A 24,832-nucleotide genomic window follows, 5' to 3' on the forward strand; every position below is an offset into this window, starting at 1 on the left:
AAGTATGTGAAAAAACATAGAGAAACAAAGTCACTCTGATGTCCTTCAAGATGCAAATGCAGTCATAACATATGGGTTGTCCTGCCTCAGGCAGCCCTCGGTCGGCCGGATTCCAAAGTCTGGGTCCGACGGCTGATGTCGCATTTCTCTCCGACGTCAGAGCGGCTGGAGTATATAAGCATCAGCCGACGCCATCTTCTTCAGTCTTTCTTGCCGCGCGGTGCCCGAAGCAGAAGCAGTTCGCAAGTGCCGGTCGGTCAGCTCCTGTATTCTTCGAATCCGAAGTCATCAAAAAAGCTAAGTACCCCATTGGGGACCTTTTCTTGCCTCAGCCGAAGTCAGAAATTACTGAAAAAGTAAATAATTGTTTGTCTTGTGGTAAGCAAATACCTCATAAGGATTTCCACTCTTACTGCCTTCCTTGCCTTGGCCCAGACCACGACGTCTCGGCCTGTGCCTCCTGTGCTCGCTTCAACAAGCGCACTCTCAGGCGCCGGGCAGAGTTCGCTGAAGACTTTTTCGGTGAAAAATACGATTATACAATGCCGTCGGAACAACCGACATCGCAGACTCCTAAGAAACGAAAAGACCGGGACCGACATCCTCGGCCCGCGTCTTCCTCCGACACCACGCCAAAACCAACCGCGAGTGCCCCGGTTCCCTCTGAGGCAGTTATTTCACCGCTCCGAACCGAAGACACCGCGTTATCGATACCTCCGATACCGGAGACCATACCGACGCCAGTTATTGATTTTCCTCCGGATACTGAAACCGAGGAAATGCCCGAGACCATTGCTGTGGATAAGGTCACTCCTGCACGTGGAGCCGCTAGGCCTCCCATGTCCATGTCTATCGAGGCCTACACACGTGCTAAGGCAGCCAGCAAGACCAAGCACCTTTCTGCTAAAGCCTTACCTCAGCCTACTCCAGAAACACAAATCATGACTATGGCCGCAGACTTAATTTCCATGATCAGAGGTTCCCAGGCCCATCCTGAGAGAGGATCCCAGCCTCCTCCTGATGAGGCCCAGGGTTGAACCCTCTGACCCTCTCCCTTCAGATGAAGATTCTGAGGACTCTGTTCACTCCGATAGCCAGGAAGAGCCCTTCCAGACCTATGAGGACTCAGATGCAGAGGACTCCATCCCCTCGGCCTCCCCTCCTAAGGATATTTCTTTTGGGGAAGTTCTGCATTCCATGAGGGAACATTTTAAGTGGCAAGGCCAGGAATATTCCGATTCCAGAAAGCGCCTTCGAACCTTCCTTAAAAAGCCCCAACACAGGCCCTTAGCTATACCTCCTGTGCTTGATGTTTTGGATGATCTATACTCTGACTCCAGTGTTACCCCTGATACTCTTCCTCCTGCTCCTGCCAAGCCTGACAGATACTATAGGGTCCCAGAAACACATTCTCATTTCTTTAGGGCCCATGCTGTTGATTTAGAAACAATTTCACAGGGACCGAAAGGGGTTTCAGCTACCACCTCCAAAAATCCTTTGCCTTCCAACAGGGAAGCTAGGTCATTAGAGAGATGGGGGAAGAAGGTTTACACCTCCACTACTTTATCTATGAGAGCTCTCAATTGTCTCTTTCATATGTTTCAATATCAGGATTACCTGTTAGATGATTTACAGAAAACATTGGCCTCTCCTGAACCTTTAGATAGGAAGTCTTTGCAGGAGGCTGTACATAATTCTCAGCAAGTTAGCAATCACTTTCTTCAGTGTAGATATGATGCATTGGAAGCTTCATGTAGGGCAGCTATGACAGGGATGGTCATTCGTAGACATGCATGGTTAAAAGAACAAACCTCTACCAGATCATGTTAAGGCAAAACTTCTTGATGCACCCTTGGAAAAGAACAAGCTTTTTGGTGCTAATGCTAAAGATGTGTTAAAGTCCATTGAGGAAAAAGCCAAGTCAGTTCAGACGGTCAAAGATTTCCTCCAGGTTCAGCCACCCAGATTCAGCAGGAATTGGCCTTCTAAAAACTGGTCCTTTCCTAACCCTGAAAGATTTCAAAGGGGCAAAAACAGGCGTGGCCGAGGAAGAGGACAATACAGAGGTTCTTACAGGGGACGACAATGGCAACCAGCAAACCAAAGAAGTGACACAGGGGTTTCTCCTGCCCCACAGGGACAATCTCAATGACTTTCCTCTACTTCTGCTGACCAAGGAGCAAACAGAAGCTCCTTTGGGTGGAAAATTATCTCTGTTTTCAGACAACTGGCACAGATTGACAAAGGACAAATGGATTTTGGACATTATATACCAAGGTTACAAGTTCCACTTTCATACCTTGCCAAGAAAACAAGGCGTGCCAAACCTACCACAAAACCAGAGGGCAGAGGCTATCAAGCAAATTTCTCTGCTTGCTCAGATCAAAGCAATAGAAAAAGTTCCACAACAAGAACAAGGCCAGGGGTTTTACTCAAGACTGTTCCTTGTTCCAAGAAAAGAAACTCAATGGAGACCAATACTGGATTTGTCCGCATTAAACACTTTTCTCATAGTACCAAAGTTCAAAATGCTGACTCTACAGCAACTCCTTCCCATGCTGGGCAAGAGGTCTTGGCTGATTACTCTGGACCTCAAGGAGGCATACCTGCATGTCCCTATCAGACACAGCTGCAGAAGATACCTCAGATTTCTTGCAGGGCCAGAGCATTATCAATTCTCAGCATTGCCATTTGGCTTATCTACTGCGCCCAGAGTATTCACGCAATGCCTGGCTTCAGTAATTGCTCATTGCAGGCTCCAGGGGATCCAAATTTACCCGTACCTGGACGACTGCCTCATACAAGCGGACGACAAACTGATTTTGACAAAAAAATTGAATTATGTCATACAATTGCTACAGGCTCTGGGATACACAGTCAACTTCCAAAAGTCAAGACTTCAGCCATCCCAGCAAATAACCTTCTTGGGAGCCAAACTAGACACAGCCTCTCAAATGGCGTACCTGACAGAAGACAAGCAAAAGAAGTTAACTCATTATTTCAAAGGTTTGGCAAAGTTCACCCAGATGACTGCAAGGAGATTCCTACAGGCCCTGGGTTACATGGCATCCTGCATTCTACTGGTTCCATTAGCAAGACTACACATGAGAAAGCTTCAATGGTACCTAAAAAGCTTATGGTCTCAACACAGCAACAACCTAGAGACAACCATACTGCTCATTCCATGCCTACAAAAGGAATTTCTATGGTGGGCCTCGGTAAGCCAGGCAAACACAGGTATGTCGTTCAAAAAACCTCAGATAACACAGACCATGACCACAGACGCCTCAGACCTAGGATGGGGGGCGCACATGGAGGGCAGATGTATTCAAGGACAATGGTCTCCAAAGGAAACACATCTGCATATCAACCAAAAGGAAATGCTGGCAGTATTGCATGCCATTGAGGCCTTTCGACAACAACTTCAGCAAGGCCACCTACTAATATGGACAGACAACACCACTGTGATGTGGTACATAAACAAGCAGGGGGGCACCCATTCTTACCCCCTTTGCAGACTGACAATGAATCTTTGGGAAAAATCACTGAGCCTAAACATACAGTTGCAATCCCAGTTTGTTCCATGCAAAGACAATGTGCTGGCGGACAGCCTAAGCAGGAATTTCCTAGACCCCCACAAGTGGAGGTTACATCCAGAAATCTTCATACGACTCACCTCGACATGGGGCAGGCCAGAAGTAGACCTATTTGCCTCCCACCTCAATCATCATCTACAAAAGTTCTGTTCAAGGACATATCATCCACAAGCATGGAAAATAGATGCTCTGTCATTCAACTGGAACTTCCTAAAAATCTATGCATTCCCACCTCTGCCACTGATGACCACAGTATTACTAAAGATCAAAGCAGAGAAGCCCAAGGGGATCCTAATAGCTCCAGACTGGCCAAGACAACACTGGTACCCACTACTACGGAGCGTATGTCACAACAAAAAGTGGGCCCTTCCCCAATGGTCCCAACGTTTGACTCAACACAACTTCAAGACAGTACATCCCAACATTCAGACGCTGCAGCTAACAGCTTGGGAGATCCCATGAATAACCTCAATCTATCTCTCTCCAAGGAAGTTCAGCGGATACTAACAGAAGCCCGAAGACCATCCACCAGAAAGGTTTACTCAGCAAAATGGAAGAGATTCAGCATTTGGAATACCAGCAAGGGTCATGATGCATCATTATTGAACATCCCACTCATTCTGGAATATTTGGCAGATATGCTACAGAATGGACTCTCATATTCTTCCATAAAAATACATGCTTCAGCTATTTCAGCTAGATACAACACTGATCCACCTGTGTTTTCACATCCTTTAAGGCAATTCCTTAGGGGAATCAAGAATATAAAGCCACCAAGAAAGGCTCCAGTACCAGCTTGGGACCTCAACTTTGTCCTAGAAAAACTGACTCTACCCCCCTTTGAGCCAGCAGCTTCAGCGGACTTACAATTTCTCTCATGGAAGACAGCTTTCCTGTTGGCAATTACCTCAGCAAGAAGGGTTTCGGAATTACAGGCCCTAATGGCAATACCACCATTCATAACCTTTCACAGAGACAGGGTCTCCTTACGAACCAACCCTACCTTTCTGCCAAAAGTGGTATCTAGGGTTTCTTTAAATCAAGCAATTCACCTGCCTACTTTTTCCCAAACCTGAGAACAAAGGGGAAAGACTGTTGCATACCTTGGACATTCACAGACAACCTTGCTACTACCTGGACAGAACCAAGACCAGTAGGAAGTCTGATCAGCTTTTTGTAGCTTACGCCCCTGGAGTACAAGGAAAAGCAATTTCCAAACAGACTATTTCAAAATGGATTGGGCATTGCATCAGATTCTGTTATTCCTTCCATGGAAAGAGTGTACCAGCCAATGTCAGACCACACTCCACCAGAGCTACAGCCACCTCTACAGCATTCTTAAGAGGGGTGCCTACAAAAGACATTCTAGAAGCTGCTACATGGAGCTCCGTGCATACATTCTCCAAACACTACAACCTCCCTTTATATTCCAGATCCAGAGCAGGCTCTGCTTCGGCAGTCCTGCAGGGATTGATAGCTACACCATCCTTTTCTTAGAGCATACCACCTCCCCCAGCTAAGCTATGGTATTCAACCCATATGTTATGACTGCAGTTGCATTCTTGAAGGACATAGTACAGTTTTGTACCTACCATAAATGTAGATGTCCGATTAGATATGCAACTGCAGTCGGGTTTTCCCTCCCTCCTTCCCCTCTTTGCCTTGGGTCCACTCCTATCCCTTTTATTCTTAGCTGGGGATATCTGTTATGGTGTATCTGTTTATTGCTTATTTATTGTCTGGAAACCTATTTTTGTCTTCCAATTTGATTACAGCCTTCATTGGAGGGCACCTGGCATCTGGGGCAAGAAACACTGAAGAAGATGGCGTCGGCTGATGCTTATATACTCCAGCCGCTCTGACGTGGGAGAGAAATGCGACATCAGCCGACGTCGGACCCAGACTTTGGAATCCGGCCGACCGAGGGCTGCCTGAGGCAGGACAACCCATATGTTATGACTGCAGTTGCATATCTATCAGACATCTACATTTATGGTAGGTACAAAACTGTACTTTCTGACATCTCTGTCCTCCTCAGAACTGAGTCGACTTCAGGCTTCTCCCATCCCTTCAGCACAGACTACTTTGGCACCAGGCTCCATGTCTTCTCCCTCTGTGCCGCTGTTAATTCTGACTCCAACCACTGTACGGCACCATCCCCCTCGGTGCCAACCTTGGTTTTGACACAGGCTCAGACTACTGTACCTGCATTGGCGCCATCCCCGGCCATGGTGCCGATGTCTTGTATGGCTCTACTGATTGACACAATCTGTTCAGAAGGTCGAGCACCTTCCCGGAACCAGATATTCTCCCGCTTATGACCCCTTTTGGGACAACAATTTAGTCCATTTCTTGAGAGACCAGAATCTCCATCGGCAGCTTACTTCAGATCCACCGGGAGTCTTTCAGAACAAGATGTAGTGAGGGTTGTGGACCAGCTTTTGGCAGCTAGAGGATTACCCACCCCTGCTAGGTCTTCCTTCCCTCTCGGAATGGAAGCTCTCGCAGTCTATTCACCTTTATATTTTCCTCTGGCCTCCTCCCAGGTCTCAGAGACTTTGGGTACTGCTGGCCATCCTGGTGCCTTCTATCTCTGCTATGACAGCGAAGGTTTCCCTGTCGGCACTGATTATTCTTGGTGCAATGGCTCCTTTGGAACTGACGTACTCTTGGAGCAGTAATTGGGCTGTCAGCACCTAGTTCACTGCCTATTTTTTTTGGTGGCGCCTTCTACGGCCACTGCTCTCCTGGCAGCTACAGGTCCTCTTTGAGCTCCTCACCTGGAGGCGGGCTACTCAGGGAGGGGTGTGACCCCAATTCCGGAGTTGTCCTTTTGGTTCCGGGCTCCCATCCTTCCTTGGGTGGGCCTGCTTTCTAGGTGATGGAGAGGGTCCTTACTTCAACAGGCTCGCAGTTGGCACCATTGGCATTGACACCAGAACCCCCCTCTAGCATGCAGCTGTCCCAACCCCCTATTCTGGGATCCCGAGCACGGGAGCGGCAAGATCTTCCCTTGGAGGGAACCCTTTCTCCGGTGTTGTCCTCAGAAGATCCCACTGGGGAGCCATCCCCCTGAGAAATCCATCACTGAAGATGCTGATTGCGATGAGGGAGAAGGGTCCCCACAGTCTCCCCCGGATGACTTCTTATTTGGAGACTTTCTCAAGATCCTAAGCAGAGGGGAGACTGGAAGCCCTCCAACCCTTCTTCGGAGGAATCTGTGTTCTTGCAAGCCTTCCTTGCTCGGCCATCTACTTCCTGGGTGAACCCCACCTGCGGATGAGCTTATTAAACTTATTGTGCAGCATGCCTGGAAGGCCCCGGACAACCTAGAACCTGTCCCCCAGAGGCCAGATAAAATTTTATACACCCCTGAAGACCACCATCACTGAAGACACTGATTGCGATGAGGGAGAAGGGTCCCCACAGTCTCCCCTGGAAGAAATCTCATTTGGAGACATTCTCGAGATCCTGAAGCAGAGGGGGAGACTGGAAGTCCTCCAACCCTTTGGAGGAATCTGTGTTCTTGCAGGCCTTCCATGCTCGGCCATCTACTTCCTGGGTGACCCCACCTGCGGATGAGCTTATTAAACTTATTGTGCAGTGTGCCTGGAAGGCCGCGGACAACATAGAACCTGTCCTCTGGAGGCCAGATAAAATTTTATCCACCGCTGAAGAACAGCCCAATTGGTCCAAGCAACTGGTAGTTGATTCCATGGTTGTGGCGGCTGCCACCAAGAGGGAAATGGCAGAAGATAGTTCCACTATTCTTCCCCCGAACAGAGAGTCTCGGGCTATGGACAGACTGGGGAAGCGAGCCTATGCTTCAGTGACCTTTGCCATTCGGTCGCTGAATTATCTGGCACACTTTACTCTCATCCAAAGAGACCTAATCTCAAAAATGTTTGCCTCTTTGGCGAGGGTACTGCCTGAGGAGGTGCGTGATATCGTTGCCTCTCAGCTAGCTACCCTGGAATCCATCTCAAACTCCTCGATGCACTTGATCTCTCACACTACCGAGGGGGCAGCTCGAGCAGCCGAATCCTGCATCGTCATGAGACTGCATGCTTGGATATGTTTGTGTGACTTCGCGGACCCCTTTAAATCTTCCTTTGTTAATGCGCCTGTTGACAGATCTTCCCTTTTTGGTCCCAAAGTAAAAGAGACACTATCACGTAGTGAGAAGGACAGAAAGATCTTTTCTGCTGTGGGCATACATTTTTCCACCCCTCAGAGATCCTACGCCAGGAACCAGAGGGGAGGAAAATTGTGGTTCAAGAAGTCCCAAGGAACTTTTTGTGACAACTCGTGATGAGCAATCCCCTCAGGGCAGAGGGGACAGATCATCTGGAAGATACCCCTTTCGGGGTAGAGGGTGTCCACGCAACCAGGGCGTTAGGGATTCTTTCTCCGGCCGACCCTTCCAGCGCTCCTGAACAGCGGCCTGATTGCTTTTCTCTGGAAGCAATCTGGGGTCGATTTCCCTGCACCTACAGGCCTAGAAACTCATAACTGATGAGTGGGTGTAGAGAATAATATCCAGAGGCTGCCCAATCCCATTTGATCTTACTCCCAGACCTGTAAAACGAATCCCTGATGTCCCACCCAATCAGAGGGAGGCTGCAGCCTTAGAAATCGAAAAGCTGCTAAGAAAGAGTCATCCAGCCAGTCCCACCAGACCAGAGAGGATCCAGGTTTTACTCTAGGTTCTTTTTAGTGCCATAAAAGACAGGGGACTGGAGACCAATCCTGGATCTCAGCTTACTAAACAGATTCATAAAACCTCAAAAATATGGATTGTCACAGTACAGTTCATCCTCCCCTTTCTGGGGAAGGACAACTGGATGTGCTCTATAGACCTCCAGGACACGTATTACCACATAAAGATGGACAAACATTCCTGGAGATTTCTGCTGGGAGCCAATCACTATCAGTTCAGGATACTGCCCTTTGGTCTCGGCAGCCCCCAGAGTGTTCATCAAATGTATGGCAGTCATAGTAGCTCATCTCAGACTACGAGGATTCCAGCTTTTTCCATATTTAGACGATTGGACCCTTAACGCCACGACTAGGAATCTTCTGATTCTTAGTCTCTCTTACACTCAAGGCCTTGCTTTTTGCCTAGGTATCACGATCAACACGGACAAATCACAAATGTCTCCAACAAGAGCATTGGAATTCATTGGAGTGATCTTTGACACAACGTCCTGTCAAGCTTCCTTCCTCCTCGCAGGCTCTCAAAAATAAGAAGCCAAATTCAAGTCCTCCTTCCACAGACATTTGTACCAGCATGCCTTGTACTACAGCTATTGGGATCTATGGCAGCAACCATTACCTTAGTTCCACTGGGAAGGTTGCACATGAGACTAGTACAGTGGCTCCTTTCATCGCAGTGGTCAGTCTTAACCCACCCACTCGACCACATGATACGCCTTACTAATCTTTGCAAGAAAGGAATGCTTTGGTGGATGAAGCCAGAATCAAATCTTTGGTGTCGACCATTCTGCCTTCCCCAGCACAGGGGTCACGGTGACCACGGATGCTTCCCTGTTGGGGGGGGGCATTTCCAGGGAAAGACGGTCCAAGGCACCTGTCCCCCATGGAGGCCAATTTACACATAAATGTCCTGGAATTGAGGGCAGTTCTCTTAATGTTGCAAGCATTCCACACATCCCTTCCTTCCGGGACCATTGCAGTTCAATTGAACAAGATGTCAGTTTTCCTGTACATCAACAAACAAGGCGGAATCAGGTCTTACCACCTGTGTTGGGAGGACATGAGAATTTGGCACTGGGTGATGTCTTCCAAATGCTTTCTCATAGCAATGCACATTCCTGGGCATTCCAGTCGTATTGCAGACAAATCTGAGCAGGAACATTTTGATGCCTCACGGCTGGTCCCTCAGTCCTATAATAGCAGATCAGATCTTCTGCCGTTGGGGCAGGCCTTGCTGCGACCTATTTGCTTCTCTCTTAAACAACAAATGTAGAAGCTATTTTGCTCTGATCCCCCCTCAGGGGGAGTCAGAAGGATGCTGACACGGTTGGCCTCTGGGTCTGCTGTATGCCTTTTCCCCATTTCCTCTCATACCAAAATTTCTCCAGAAAGCTCAAAGGTTGAGAAGCAGAGTGATCCTCATTGCCCCTTATTGGCCCCATCAAGTCTGGTTCCCTTTCCTATGACCTCATCTGATTCACAGCCCATGGATCCTGGATCAATCCCAAGGTCTGCTGTCTCATCATCAGGAACAGATTCACCCCGATCTCCACAGCCTCAAGCTCACAGCTTGGTTTCTCCACTTCTGATGATTGCCAGGCTACCTGATATTTCATCCCTTGTTCGCGAGATTCTTCTGGCTTCACACAAACCTTCCACCAGGAAAATTTATTTAGTAAGTGGACTAGGTTCTCTAGATGGGCCAAAGAACATAACATAGACCCCTTTTCCATGCTTATTCAGAACATCCTACAATATCCGACTACCCTGTTACATGCAGGAGCTTCAGCATCGACAATTGCTGTGCATTTAGCAGCTATTGCAAATTTTCACAATGGAACTGAAAATTCTTCTGTTATTTCACACCGACTGTGTAAACCCTTCATGAAAGGAGTATTGCATATTAAACCTCCGGTCACACCTCCTATAGAGCCATGTCACTTGTCTCTTGTGCGTCAGTCGTTAACTAGTCCTCCCTTCGAGACCTCTAACTCCTGTGATATAAAATTTTTGTCTTGAAAAACTCTACTTCTAGTAGCCCTTACCTCAGCGAGAAGAGTATCTGAGTTGGAGGCCTTGAGTGTCGAGACCTTACTTGATTTTTTATAGGGAAAGAAAAGTGTGCCATTAAGTACTGACCCCTCCTTTTTGCCCAAGGTAATTTCTGGGTTTTCTATTAATCAATCTGTTGACCTATCGGTTTTCTTTCTTCATCATTCAAATAGAGGGGCAATACCTTCTGCGTACCCTCGATGTTCATAGGCAACTTAGTTTCTACTCTGACAAAACTAAAGCTTTCAGAAAAACGGATGAATTGTTTTTGGCCTTTGCAGGACCCAGATTGGGTAGGCTCATAAACGCCATTACTTTCATCTACCATCAGAACAAAGTGTCCTAACTTTCCGGAATAAAGGCTCACTCTACTAGATCAGTGGCTACTTCAGTGGCCATACATTCCAGAGTCTCTATGGATGATGTCTGTGTAGCAGCCACTTGGGCAAGACCTCATACCTTTATCACTCATTACAAATTGGATTTGGCCTCCAGGGGATGAGCATCTTTTGGTTCTGTGGTGCTCAAGAATGTCCTTCCTTAGGGCCACCCAGGACTCAAGTAGCCGGGGACTCTGTCCTAACAGTATGGAATGAATAAAGATTTACAACATCAGATAAAGAAGTTACGTCTTGCCATAACGTTCCATCTCTGTTGTAGATCTTTATTCATTACTTCCTGCCCTCCTTCCCCCTGCCTGGACTCATGGTGGACTTTAGGATTTCCTTATTGGTTAAAGTATTTGCTCAGACAGAGCTTCCTACTGTCACTTGTATTACTTCTATACTACAGTGGTGGGGAAACCTATTACTACAATGGTGGGGAAACTCGATCTGAAGAGACTGAGAGGGACATTGTGTGGTACGGCTTAGCTGAGAGTTTTTGGCTGGCACGAGCTTGGTAATGGCCGTGTCTGTTCCGAGGACAGAACCGAAGTCCTAACTGTAATGAATGAATAAAGATCTACAACACAGATGGAATGTTATTGTAAAACATAACTTCTTTTTCTTACTCAACATGGATATGGAATTAACAAATCAAGACTATTACATCCCAGAATTGTACATTGAGAATGATCTGTTTATTCCTCACTCTCTCACGATTAACTTAGCAGTACTGTAAATAATGTATATATTTTTAGAAGTAGTTTGTATTAAAGAATGACTTGTTTCTACAATAATTGCAGTATTGTAAATGTATATATTTTTAGAAGTAGTTTGTATTAGAGAATGATGTGTTGCTACAATAATTGAGCATCTTGTGTAACCAACAATTTATCCTACTGCATGTAATTTTTTTCCTCTATCTATTTTTGATACACAAGTCAATAAAATGTTGAGAAAATGCTGCAGTCAGGGCCATTTTTGTTAGATCCCTGTCTCCTTCAGTTGCAGACGTATGCACTAGGGCTATGCACTAGGGCTTCTTAATCTTGGATGTACGTTTATTAACTAAGAAGTAAGAAGTGTTTGCTAGAAATGGAGGTGACCTGGGAGGGTTTTGCAGCCGGTGCACATGCATGTAGTCAGTGCTCTGATTCCTCTGTGCATAGCACTGAGGACATGTGCCCCTCCCCTTGAGCATGTGAAGTTTTGGAGGTTCAAAGGTGTGTACTAGGCTGATGGAACTTATAAACAAAGACATTGGCAACCTTCAGACACTAGACCCCACCCAGTTTGGGTTCGTGAAGGGCCGATCTTGTCTCCTGAACCTGATTGACTTCTTTGAAACAGTCTCCAGAGCTGTGGACAAGGGTAAGGCGGTCCACACAACCTATCTGGACCTCGACGAGGCCTTCGACACCATCCCCCACTCTGGAATCATAGATAAACTTACTAAGCTGGGCATAAATCCCTACGTCACTCGATGGTTTGCCAACTGGCTTATTGACAGAACTCAGACTGTAAAAGTAGCCGACTCCAAATCCATCTCCAGACAAGTGGAGTGCCTCAGGGTTCAGTCCTGGGACCACTCTTGTTTGGCATCTACTTCTCTGAAGTACAGGCCAACACTAAGGGACTTTGGCTAACAAAATTAGCAGATGACTGCAAACTGGGAGCCATTATTGAATCCCCAAATGATGTGGATATTCTACAAAAGGGCCTTACAGAAACAGATGCTTGGTGCCAGAGCCATGGGCTCAAGCTTAATGCCAAGAAATGTATAGTTATCCTCTTTGGGAAAAACCATGTACAAATTAATTACCACATAGGTGGGCAGTACACTAAACACTGAAAGTGTGATGAGAGACTTGGGGACACAGGTGGACAGTAGTCTCGCCTTCGATAACCACTTTGCCATAACAGTCAGGAAATCCTTCTGTGTGGCACTTCTCATCACTAAGGGCTTTTCATCCAGAAAAAAGGAGGTCATTGTCTCACTGTACTCCTCCCTCATTAGCCCCATTATAGAGTATAACGCCCCGTTTGGTATGTACCTCACAAGACATCTGCAACAGCTGGAAAGGCCGCAGAAATACCTCACTAAAAGAATCACAGGCCTAAAGCAGATGCCATATGCTGACCATCTAAAAAAAAAACTCCAGGTATACTCTGTGGCCTATCGTCTACTCGGAGGCAATCTCTGCTTAACATACAAGGCCATGTCAAACCCTGAGCTGTTGGACATGCTCCACTTAAAGAAATTCCAATCCCTCAGCCACACGCTCCAGGGATCTAAGCCTTGTCATCACAATGAATAAAACATGCTGGTGGGATAGGTTCCTAACCCAGAGACTCCCCATACTCTGGAATAGACTGCCCATACATGTCAAGCAGAGCACCTCCTTGGCCCTCTTCAAAAGGAACCTTGATGATTGGATGGGAGATAGGAAATTCACTTCTGGGATCATGTCAGTCACCCTGCTAGACAGAGTCCAGGGAAGTAAATATTGTTGGAAGAAATATCCAGGGAATTGTTATGGCTAAGCTTGTATAGGCCCTAGGGCCGATAGCCTAGTACCAACCTATTCTGTGAGTCAAGGATTTGGATATCCTTTTATGCACATCTAGATTTCAGTAATGTGCTTTCTGAACTTTGGTCCTTGAACTATCTTCCATCGTATTTCTGGTAGTTTACAGGTTGGAATTCATCCTAGTCCAATGACCCATCAGAGTGAACCTCATTATAGACTAGTTGGTATACTACGAATGTATATGCTTCATGTAAGATTAAACAATGGAAATCCTGCTTGACTAGGTACCCTGACACTTTTTGGTCATGTGTACTGTCCAAACTACTAGTGTGTTGGGGGTAGCCTTGGCAGTTGAGTTCCCTATAAGTTTTCCATTTATTACTTTAATAGTGTAGGTATAAAGTTACCATTATTTCTTGATGTGCAAGAAGTGTTTGCTAGAAGTGGAGGTGACCTGGGAGGGTTTAGCAGCCAGTGCGCATGCATGTAGTCAGTGCTCGGATTCCTCTGTGCATAGCACTGAAGACATGTGCCCATTCCCTTGAGCATGTGAACTTCTGGAGGTTCATAGGTGTGTACTAGGCTAATGGCCCTGGAGCCTTTACAAGCCTAGCCCATAGGATTACCCTGGCATTGTGCCACCCAACCTTAGTTCCTAGTGCCTCTGTCGAGTAGAGCCACTGGAGTGATCCTCGGGGTGAATTTTCTATTTCCCATCCACTCATCAAGACTTCTCTTGAAGAGGGCCAGTGAGGTGCTCTGCTTGACATGTATGGGAAGTCTATTCCATAGCATGGGCAGTCTCTGGGTTTTGAACCTGTCCCTCCAGCATGTTCTGTTGATTGTGGTAGTGAGGTTGAGGTCTCTGGAGCGTGTGGTACAGAGGGATTGTGATTTCTTTAGCTGTAGCATTTCTAACAGCGCTTGGTCAGACATGGCTTTGTAAGTCAAGCAGAGATTGCCTCTAAGTAGGCGATGTGAGACAGAGAATAGCTGGGAGTTTTTTGAGTCTGTCCATATAGGACAAGTGTTTAAGGCCTAGGATCCTGTTTATGAAGTACTTTTGAGGCATCTCCAGTTGTTGCACGTGTCTAGTGAGGTATATGCCAAATGGGGCGTTGTACTCTGATTGGCCTAATGAGGGAAGAGTAGAGGGAGACAATGACCTCTTACTTCTTGGATGCAAACCCTTAGTAATGAGATGTGCCGCATAGGACTTTCTGACCACAGTGGCAACATGGTGGTCAAAAGAGAGGTTGCTGTCAACCTGTGTTCCCAGATCTCTTATAACACCTTCTGTGTTCAGTGGACTACCATCAGTGTGGTAATTCAAGGGAACCAGATTTTTCCCAAAGGGGATGAAGACACATTTTTTGGCATTGAGCTTACGGCCATGGTTCTGACACCAGTCATTGGTCTCATCGAGGCCTTTCTGTAGGATATCAGCATCACTTGGGGAGTTAATAATAGCTCCCAACTTACAATCATCTGTGAACTTTGTCAACCGGAGTCCCTTCGTGTTGGCCTGGACTTCAGGGAAGTAGATACCAAACAGGAGAGGACCAAACCCTGTGGGACTCCACTCGTAACTGGTCAGCAGTCTGACTTGGAGTCAGCTACTTTCACACTGTGGGTTCTATCTGTGAGCCAATTTGCAACCCACCTAGTGATATAGGGGTTGATGCCTAGCTTAGTAAGTTTTTCTATGATTCCTGAGTGGGGAATGGTATCTTAAAGGCCTTGGCCAGATCAAGATAAGCTGTATGAACCACCTTACCTTCATCCACAGCTCTAGTGACCAGCTCAAAGAAGTCAACCAAGTTGACCAGGCATATGATCTACCTTTCACAAAACCAAACTGTGTAGGATCCCGAGTTTGGCGATTCCCTATATCCTTGTTTATTAGGTCCATGATGATGCATTCCATAGCTTTACATATCAGACTCGTCAAGCTAATGGGTCTATAGTTCCCGGGGTCTGTAGTCGCTCCTGCATTGTGGAGAGGGATGACTGTAGCAGTGTGCCATTTGGTGGGGACAATGCCTGAGGTGTGGCTGTAATTGAACGGGGCACAAAGGCGAGGTCCCTGTTCACTCTCTAGTTCATGTAGAATACAGCCAGGGATACTGTCAAGTCCCATAGAAGCTGTATTCTTGGCCTTGGACAATGCTGATGTCCTTCATGGATGCATCTGCAGTCATAACAACTGGGTTGTCCTGTCGTCAGGCAGCCCTTCAGTCGGCTGGATTCCAAAGTCCGGGTCCGGCTTCGGCTGATGTCGCACTCCACCCGACGTCATCTCTGTTGGTCTTCGGGTATAAAAGCATCAGCCGACGCCATTTTCCTCAGTCTTTCTTGCCGCGCCAAGCAGAAGCTGTTCGCAAGTGCCGGTCGGTCGGATCCAGAGATTACTTCTACCGAATACTACTCAAGACTTCTAAAGCTAAGTACCCGTTGGGGACTCTTTCTTGCCTCAGCCGATGTCAGAAAAAGTTAACAATTGTTTAACCTGTGGGAAACAAATACCTCATAAAGATTTCCACTCTTACTGTCTGCCTTGTTTAGGCCCAGCCCACGACGTAGCAGCCTGTTCGGCCTGTGCTTCTTTCAACCGACGAACGCTTAGGCGTCGGTCGGAGTTTGCAGAACAGTTTTTCGGTTCTGATTTTGCGACATTATGCCGCCGGATCCTCCGACTACCCAATCTACCAAAAACGCAAAGATAAAGACCGACACCGCGTCCGCGGTTTCGGCCGAAACCATGGTTAAGCAAATCATGAGTGTCTCGGTTTCGGCCGAAACCGAGAAAACTGATCAAAGTACGACTGAACCTACTCCTACAACTGAGGCCCCTGCTACAACTCTTGAATCGACCTCAGAAATTTTACCCACTACGGTGGTTGATTTATCAGACACCATCCCCTTGGATGTCTCTACCCCAGCACGTGGTGCTGCTAGGCCTCCAGCAGCCATGTCCATTAAGGCCTTCGCCAGGGCTAAAGCAGCCAAGACTACTAAAACAGTGCCTGTTAAACCCCCCACATCCAGGCCCTCTTCTAGTTCTCAAATGCTTACTTTGGCAGAAGATTTAATTTCTTTAATTAGAGGATCTCAATCTCACCCAGACAGGGCCTCTCAGCACCCAGAGAAGAGACCTAGGGCACAGCCCCCTGAGCCAGTGTCTTCTGATGATTCTGCTGATGAATCAGACATAACTGACCAGCCAGAGGCTCCCTTCTCCAATTTTGAAGATTCTGATGCTGAAGAATCCATTCCAGCTGCTTCCCACCAGAAGAATTCTCCTTTGGGGAAACCTTGCATGCCATGCGAGAACAGTTCCAATGGCAGCAACAGGATTTTTCAGACTCCAGAAAAAGACTTAGGACCTTTCTGCACCTCCCACAGCACAGGCCCTTAGCTATACCTCCTGTTCTCTCTGTGGTGGATGATGCTTTCAATGATGTTTGCTCCGCTCCAGATTCTTTACCCCAGCCCCTGCCAAACCAGACAGATTTTACAGGGTGCCAGATACTCATCACCACCTTTACAAGGCCCCACTTGCAGACCCAGAAACTATATCCCAGGGTCCCAAGGCAGTAGCCGACCATAGCTAAAACCCTATTCCTTCTGAAAGGGAAGCAAGGTCATTAGACAGATGGGGTAAAAAGGTCTACACTTCAGCTACTCTCTCAGCTAGAGCTTTAAACTGTCAGTTTCACATGATACAATACCAAGAGTTTATGCTTGATCAGTTAACTAAAAACTAACCACTGATGAATCTCTTGATAAGAAATATGTATTAGAGATGGTAAATAACATACAACAGGTTAGCAACCATTCCTTAAAATGTGGCTATGATGCACTGGAGGCTTCATTTAGATCAGCCATGACAGGCACAGTGATAAGAAGGCATGCATGGCTAAAGGAACAAGCTTTACCGGATCATGTTAAAGCTAAGTTGCTAGATGCTCCTATGGACAAGACAAGTTTGTTTGGTACACCTGCCCAGCAGGTTATGAAGAAAATGGAAGAAAAGGCAAAATCTGTTCAAACTGTTAAAGATTTCTTGCAGGTTCAACCCCAAGGTTTAGCAGGAACTGGCCTGCCAAAAATTGGTCCTTTCCTGACTCCACAAAATTTCAAAGGGGCAGGAATAGACGCTCCAGAGGCAGAAACCAATCCAGAGGAGGTGCCTACAGAGGACGACAGTGGCAAGGTAACAACAGAGGCACAGACACAGCCACTGCCACTACATCAGCACAACCACAGTGACTTAACCCTAAATCCGCCTACCAGGGAACAAATAGCAGCTCCTCTAGGCGGAAAGTTAACCTTATTTTCAAAGAACTGGCACTACATAACAAAAGACAAGTGGATTTTACAAACCATAGATCAAGGTTACCGGTTTCACTTCCACACTTTACCAGTCAAAAGAGGAATGCCAAATCTACCTCCAAATCAAAAAACAGAGGCTCTACGCCAGATAATGGAGTTAGCAAACATGAGAGCTGTGGAAAGAGTGCCAACAGCAGAGCAAGGAAAGGGGTTCTCTTCCAGACTATTCCTAGTTCCAAGAAAGGAACAAAGTTGGAGACCAATTCTCGACCTGTCCACCTTAAATACATACATCATTGTCCCAAAATTCAAAATGCTGACCCTACAGCAACTTCTTCCCATGCTGGGCAAGGAGTCTTGGCTGGTAACTCTAGATCTCAAGGAGGCATACCTGCACGTCCCATTCGACCAATCTGCAGAAGATACCTCAGATTTCTTGCAGGATCAGAGCACTATCAATTCTCAGCATTGCCCTTTGGCTTATCTACTGCCCAGAGTATTCACAAAATGCCTGGCATCAGTAATCGCCCATTGCAGACTACAGGAATTCAAATTTACCCATACCTGGACGACTGCCTGCTACAAGGGGACAACAAAAGCAAGCTGACAACAGATTTGCAAAGGGTCATTTACTTGCTACAAGCACTGGGATACACAGTCAATTTACAAAAGTCAAGGCTGATACCATCCCAAACAAGGACATTCTTGGGCGCGGAATTGGACACAGTAAAACAAATGGCATTCCTGACTACAGAAAAACAAAAGAACTTCCTCTTTACTTCTTGGCACTAACAAAACTGAACAAGTTAACAGCAAGAAAAGTACTGCAGGCCTTGGGCTTCATGGCATCATGCATAATCTTGGTTCCATTTGCCAGACTACATATGAGAAAACTACAGTGGTACCTAAAGAATTTATGGTCCCAACACAGACACAGTCTAGAAACAGAAATCCCACTAATTCCATGCTTAAAACAGGAGTTCCTATGGTGGGCTCAGGCATGCCAGTCAAACCCAGGCCTACACTTTCGCAGATGTCAAGCAAGCCAGACCATCACAACAGACGCTTCAGACCTAGGATGGGGGGGCCCACATGCTGGACAAATGCGTGCAAGGATTGTGGACACAGGATCAACTTCACCTGCACATCAACCTAAAAGAAATGCTGGCAGTAAAACTGGCAATCCAAAAGTTCAAACCATTTCTCAGAGGGCCAGTTGATGATAAGGACAGACAACACCACAGTCATGTGGTACATCAACAAACAGGGAGGCACTCATTCATACCCCCTATGCAGAATGACCTTGGAGCTGTGGACCCTGGCACTCAGCTACAACATCCAGTTACAGGCAATATTTGTACCTGGGAAAGACAATACTCTAGCAGACATATTAAGCAGAACCACTTCGGATGCCCACGAATGGAAGCTGCACCCGGACATCTTCAAGACCATCTCAAAGAAATGGGGAATGCCACAGATAGACCTATTCGCATCACCTCTCAATCACCAGCTCAAAAATTCTGCACAAGGACATTCCACCCACTAGCATGGAAAGTGGATTCGCTCTCCTTCAACTGGAAAGGCCTAACAGCATATGCATTCCCACCTCTTCCTTTGATACACAAGGTACTACTAAAAATCAAGGAAGAACGTCCAAGGATAATCCTGATAGCTCCAAACTGGCCAAGACAACACTGGTACCCACTACTGAGGAGCATGTCTCGAACAATATGTGGCCAATACCCTGATGCCTTTGATGTTAACTCAGAACAACTACAGCATCATACATCCAAACCTAAAACGTTGCAACTGACTGCATGGAACATCACATAGCAGCAGCTAATCCAGAACTTTCCCAAAGAGTTAAAGACATTATTCTTGAAGCACGCAGACCTTCAACAAGAAGGAACTATGCTGGAAAATGGAAAAGGTTTGTCATTTGGAGTACGGAAAGAGGAAAAGATGTGTCAAACATAGATATGCCTAACATTCTGGAGTATCTGGCGAACTTCTTCATTCAGGCCTGTCCTACTCCTCCATCAAGATACATGCATCAGCTATTTCAGCAGAATACAGCTTTGATCCACCTGTTTTTCGCACCCTTTGCTCAGGCAGTTCCTCAGAGGAATCAAGAATGTAAAACCTCCAAGGAAACCACCATTACCAGCTTGGGATTTAAACTTTGTGCTAGAAAAGTTGACACTATCACCCTTTGAACCAGCAGCAACAGCAGACCTACAACACCTGTCATGGAAAACTGCTTTCCTACTGGCAATTACTTCAGCAAGGAGGGTTTCTGAACTACAGGCCTTAATGGCAGTGCAACCCTTCCTAATCTTCCACCAAGATAGAGTGTCCATGAGGACTAATCCTACATTTATGCCCAAGGTGGTATCCAGAGTGTCTTTAAACCAGGCAATCCACCTACCTACCTTCTTTCCCAACCCACAAAACAGAGGCGAAAGAATACTGCATACCTTGGATGTACCTAGACAGCTACGCTACTACTTGGACAGAACCAAAAATAGCAGAAAGACTGACCAACTTTTTGTAGCCTATGCAACAGGAAGGGAAGGAAAAGCTATTTCCAAACAGACAATCTCCAAATGGATAGGAAATTGCATACGATTCTGTTACTCCTTCCATGGAAAACCAATTCCACAGAACATAAGACCTCATTCTACAAGGGCAACAGCCACTACCACAGCCTTCTTACGAGGAGTGGCAACCAAAGACATTATTGAGGCGGCTACTTGGACCTCCGTGCATACATTTGCCAAGCATTATAATTTGCCTCTATATTCCAGATCCCGAGCAGGGTTTGCCACTGCTGTACTGCAAGGGATCCTAAACACACCATAATCTACTTTTATCCTCCTCCCTAGTTGGCTATGGTATTCTACCCAGTTGTTATGACTGCAGATGCATCCATGAAGGACATAGTACAGTTTTGTACCTACCATAAATGTAGATGTCCGAACTGGATAGCATCTGCAGTCAGGATTACCCTCCCTCCTTCCCCTCTGTGGTACTCCTAGGGTATTTACCCTCCTAATAGCTAGCTGTTGGGGAGTCTTTTATGGTGTATTTGTTTGTATATATGTACATACATGCTTATTGTTGTGTTTACCTCTATCTATTTGGAAACATTGGCATCTATCCAAATTTTAGCCTGCAAGAGGGCTACTGGCATCTGGGGCAAGAAACACTGAGGAAAATGGCGTCGGCTGATGCTTTTATACCCGAAGACCAACAGAGATGACGTCGGGTGGAGTGCGACATCAGCCGAAGCCGGACCCGGACTTTGGAATCCGGCCGACTGAAGGGCTGCCTGACGACAGGACAACCCAGTTGTTATGACTGCAGATGCTATCCAGTTCGGACATCTACATTTATGGTAGGTACAAAACTGTACTTTTTAACCTGTGCAGCAGTAATACTGGGTGCCTGGCAATCTATTGGTATTGTGATTGGTCCTTGGGGAGAGAGGGGTAAAGTTAGCACTGAATCTGTTTGCCAGTATGTTTGCAATATCTGTTGGCTTGGTATAGGAGATACCGTTGTGCAGTAGCTCAGAGCAAATCTCGGTATTGCCATGGAGATTCTTTACATGACAGTAGCTCAGAGCAAATCTCAGCATTGCCATGGAGATTCTTCACATGACTGTAGAAGGCCTTGTGGTTGTCTTTACTATCTGCTGCAATTCTGTTTTCATAGTTAGCTGTAGAGGATTTGATGAGGGATCTCAACATTTTACTGAGGCTGATAAGGGAGTCTTTGCAGTCTTGAGACTTCACCTTATTCTGCATCAATTTCCTCCTCCTGTTGTAGAGTTTGTTTATAGCAGGGGACCACCAGATTGGCTTCCTTTTTATTGATGAGAGCGTCTTTGTTCTGTTGGGTATGGCGAGATCCATGAATTTCTGTACGTATTTGTACAGTGCTTTGGTGTATGATATGGCAGTTATGCAACTATTCTCCATTTGCATGGGTGCTGTGAAGTTAGCCACCTCTGTTTTTAGGAGCCCAAAGTTAGCTTTGGAGACGTTTTTCATGGTGGTTACCTTTGTTGGAGGGGTGGGAGAGATGTGGATTTCCAAGGTGATTAGCTTATGATCGGGTCTAACCAGGGAGGAGTTGACTATTGGTGTGGAACAATGGTCGCCCATCTTAATCAGGTCAAGGATGTTGCTACCTCTAGTGGGAGTAAGAACGAATTGGTCCAGGGTATTGGAATTAATGAATTCCAGAAAGCGTTGGGCAAGTGTATTGGTACACAAGTAGTTTTCCCAGTTAATGGAGGGATAGTTGAAGTCGCCCAGTACGAGTGTGTTAGGTTGGACCCTAATATTCTCCAGGTTGTTTAGGAATGTGGAGTGTGAGATAAAAATGTATTGCAATTTGTGGCAGTACGAGCCCCAGTAGAGGACTTGCATTGCAGATGTTAGAATTGAATCTGTTATTTTTATAGTAAAATAAAAGGGTTATATAAAAGAAAGGGGAATTTAAAACCTGCTTAAATATGATTTCATCGTGGTAGGAAGTGATGAAAGGGTGTTCTCATTGTGAGATAGACTGACTGTTGAATAGTGTTAAAACACTAGTGATTCGAATGGGAGGGCCTAAGAGAAGTAAGATAAGACTGATGATGAAATCTGAAGCTTGTAGTGAAGAGAAAAAAATGAAAAAAGTTGCACATAGGGTGTTTGAATAAAGTGTAATGTGCTTGTAGGAGCAGTTAGTGAGAAAAATAAAGGGAAGATCAATAACATTTGGGGTCTTTAGAAAGCAAATCTGATTATCCAGTTAATTTGTTGGGGATTGGGAGCACTGATTGGGTTACTTTGTAATGTGTTTAGAACTGAAATTTTGTACAGTAATGCTTGCAAATTTATTTTTCAATGTTTAAGTTTTATATTGCAAATCTGGGTATGATGTGTATTTATTTTTGTACATATGCAGATGCTGTGCTGAACCGAATTTGGAAGGATATACTCACTTTTGTTAGGACTGCCATAGAAACAGGTGAGTACAATGCGACATGGTTTCTCATGAAACACTGGAGGTCAGTACTTTGTTACAAATGTTTTGAAGATGCACAGTAGTTCAGTAGTAAGTAGACTAAATATGAATGCTGTGCTTGTTTTGGTAATCTTTGGTTTCTCACTCTGCATATCTCGCTTATTTCTTGAGATCTAAGTTTAATTTCAAATATACCCAGTGTCTTTCCATGTGTGCTTAATTCCTGTCATAGCACGTTAAGTGCCATTGATTTAGCAGTTGTAATCTGGATTTTTAGGCATAGTTTATTGCATTTCTTCCAGGAAGTTTAGTTTTGCAACTTGTGTGCTTGTAGTATTTTGTCTTTGACCAGTCTGAAACACTTGTGCTCCTGCTGTGTAGTGACATGATTGTGGGTCCTTATTGAATACTAGTTCTATAAGTAGTACTTACTAGGATCTTAGTTTATCATCATGTACTCTTGCTTGAAAATCTGTCCTACATTTCAGTGTTTTTTTTTTGTGACTACACTTTTGGAAATTATGTGCTAGCCACACCACATCCCACAGAGTGTTTTCATAACCTTGCTGCAGTGTCATGCTTATTTGATACAATTGCAACCATCTTTATTTTCTTCATACTGATTGATTGTAGACGTACTCTGATGTATGCAGCCTTTTTTGTGCGTCTGTGTTTGTGTGTGATGTACAGTACGAGTCTGACTAAATTGGTTGACTTGTGAAAAAACACCAGTTTTCCTGCCTGTTTAATTTGGTTGATAGAAAAGCTAATTGGCTTTGGGTACAAGATTGCCATAATACTGGATGTTTGGGCCACATTCATTGATTGGTGCCTTAGGTATATACTAAACTAACCACCACCAGGGCCTTCATAAACATAGCTGCACAACCCAACCCAACCCATTTGTGTCCCTGTGTATGGTGGATGTTTATTAGGAAGGGGAGGTATGTTAGGAAGTCTCTAAAGGTTATGTGGGGGGGGGGGGTGGAGTATGTTCATTTGGGCATAGTTGCTGTCTGCCTTTTTCTGTCAGAGTCATGGGGGCCAGACTCTGGGTGAATTTCCTATCAATTGGTCAAGGTTATGCTTAAATACGGTTGGGGATGGACTGCTTAATGTGGGACGGGAGCATCTGAGAAGCATATCTTTCTCATCAACTAGTCCTGTTTGTCACAAGCAACATTTAAATCCTTGGGCTAGTGGTTCTTTTGCTGTTCATTTTGCAAATGTGCCAAAGGTCCATCAGAATTGAATCTGAGGATGACTTGTATGCGAGATGTCGATCACCTCTCAGTAACCTGTAGGAGACAGAGTATAGAGATAGGGCTTTGTGGCCATCCACATAGGACAATGTGTTTATACCTTGGATTTAGTAAGGAACCTGTGTAGGCATTCTAGCTGTTGAACATGTCTGGTCAGGTACATGCCGAAGGAGGCATTATACTAGCTGATGGGCCTGGTAGGGCCAAATAAAGTGGCTCTCTGATGTCCTTGGGTCTGTATGCCATGCTTTTAAAATAATCAACCCCTTTCTACAGTTGTCTACATGGGGTCAAGGTGTTGACTGTTGCCATCTCTCTCATTGCCACTCTCCTACCTTCTTCGACATATGCCTGACTTACGCAGGTCTTCTTTCTCACAATGCATGCACATCGTTGCTGGGCACCCTCATTTCCTCATGTCTTCTTCTTGTCTGTCCCAAATCTTCATCACCTGATTTGTCTTTTGCTTTTCTGCACATTTGTCTGAACCATTGTAATCTGCTCTTTTTGACCTTTTTTGCAACTGGAGCTACTTTGGTTTCTGCTCTTATGTCCTCGTTTCTTCATATAGGTTCATAGGTAGGTACTAGGCTATCTGCCTGAAGGCATTTATAAGCCTAGCCAGAATGTGCTGGCTTTCACCGCCCCCTTAGATTAGTTTCCTGCGCCTCTGTCCAGCAGAGCCACTGAAATGATCCCCGGGGTAAACTTTGTTTCCCATCCACTTGTCAAGGTTTCTCTTGAAGAGTGTTAGCGAGGAGCTCTGCCTAATGTAGATTGGAATCTCGTTCCAAAGCTTGGGAAGTCTTTGGGACAGGAATCTTTCCCTCCAGCACATCCTGTTTATTGTTGTGGTGAGGCTTGGATTCCTAGAGTGTGTGGATCGAGGGGATATGGTTTTCTTTAGGTGGAGCATGTCCATCAATTCTGGGTTG

The 24,832-nt window shown here is 45.7% G+C and overlaps 1 protein-coding gene across 1 annotated transcript in view; it reads left to right on the forward strand.

The window, feature by feature from the left end:
* RIF1 (replication timing regulatory factor 1) overlaps positions 1 to 24,832 on the forward strand; it is a gene marked incomplete in the record, with an annotated part of 1,305,990 nt that overhangs the window by 537,153 nt on the left and 744,005 nt on the right. The window contains 1 exon segment of the mRNA XM_044074885.1: positions 22,576 to 22,638. Coding sequence (XP_043930820.1) covers positions 22,576 to 22,638 — 63 coding nt within the window.

The sequence above is a fragment of the Protopterus annectens genome, chromosome 6.part0 (genome assembly GCF_019279795.1).
Source record: "Protopterus annectens isolate FY-2018-M chromosome 6.part0, PAN1.0, whole genome shotgun sequence".
In the NCBI taxonomy this organism is placed as follows: Eukaryota; Metazoa; Chordata; order Ceratodontiformes; family Protopteridae; genus Protopterus; species Protopterus annectens.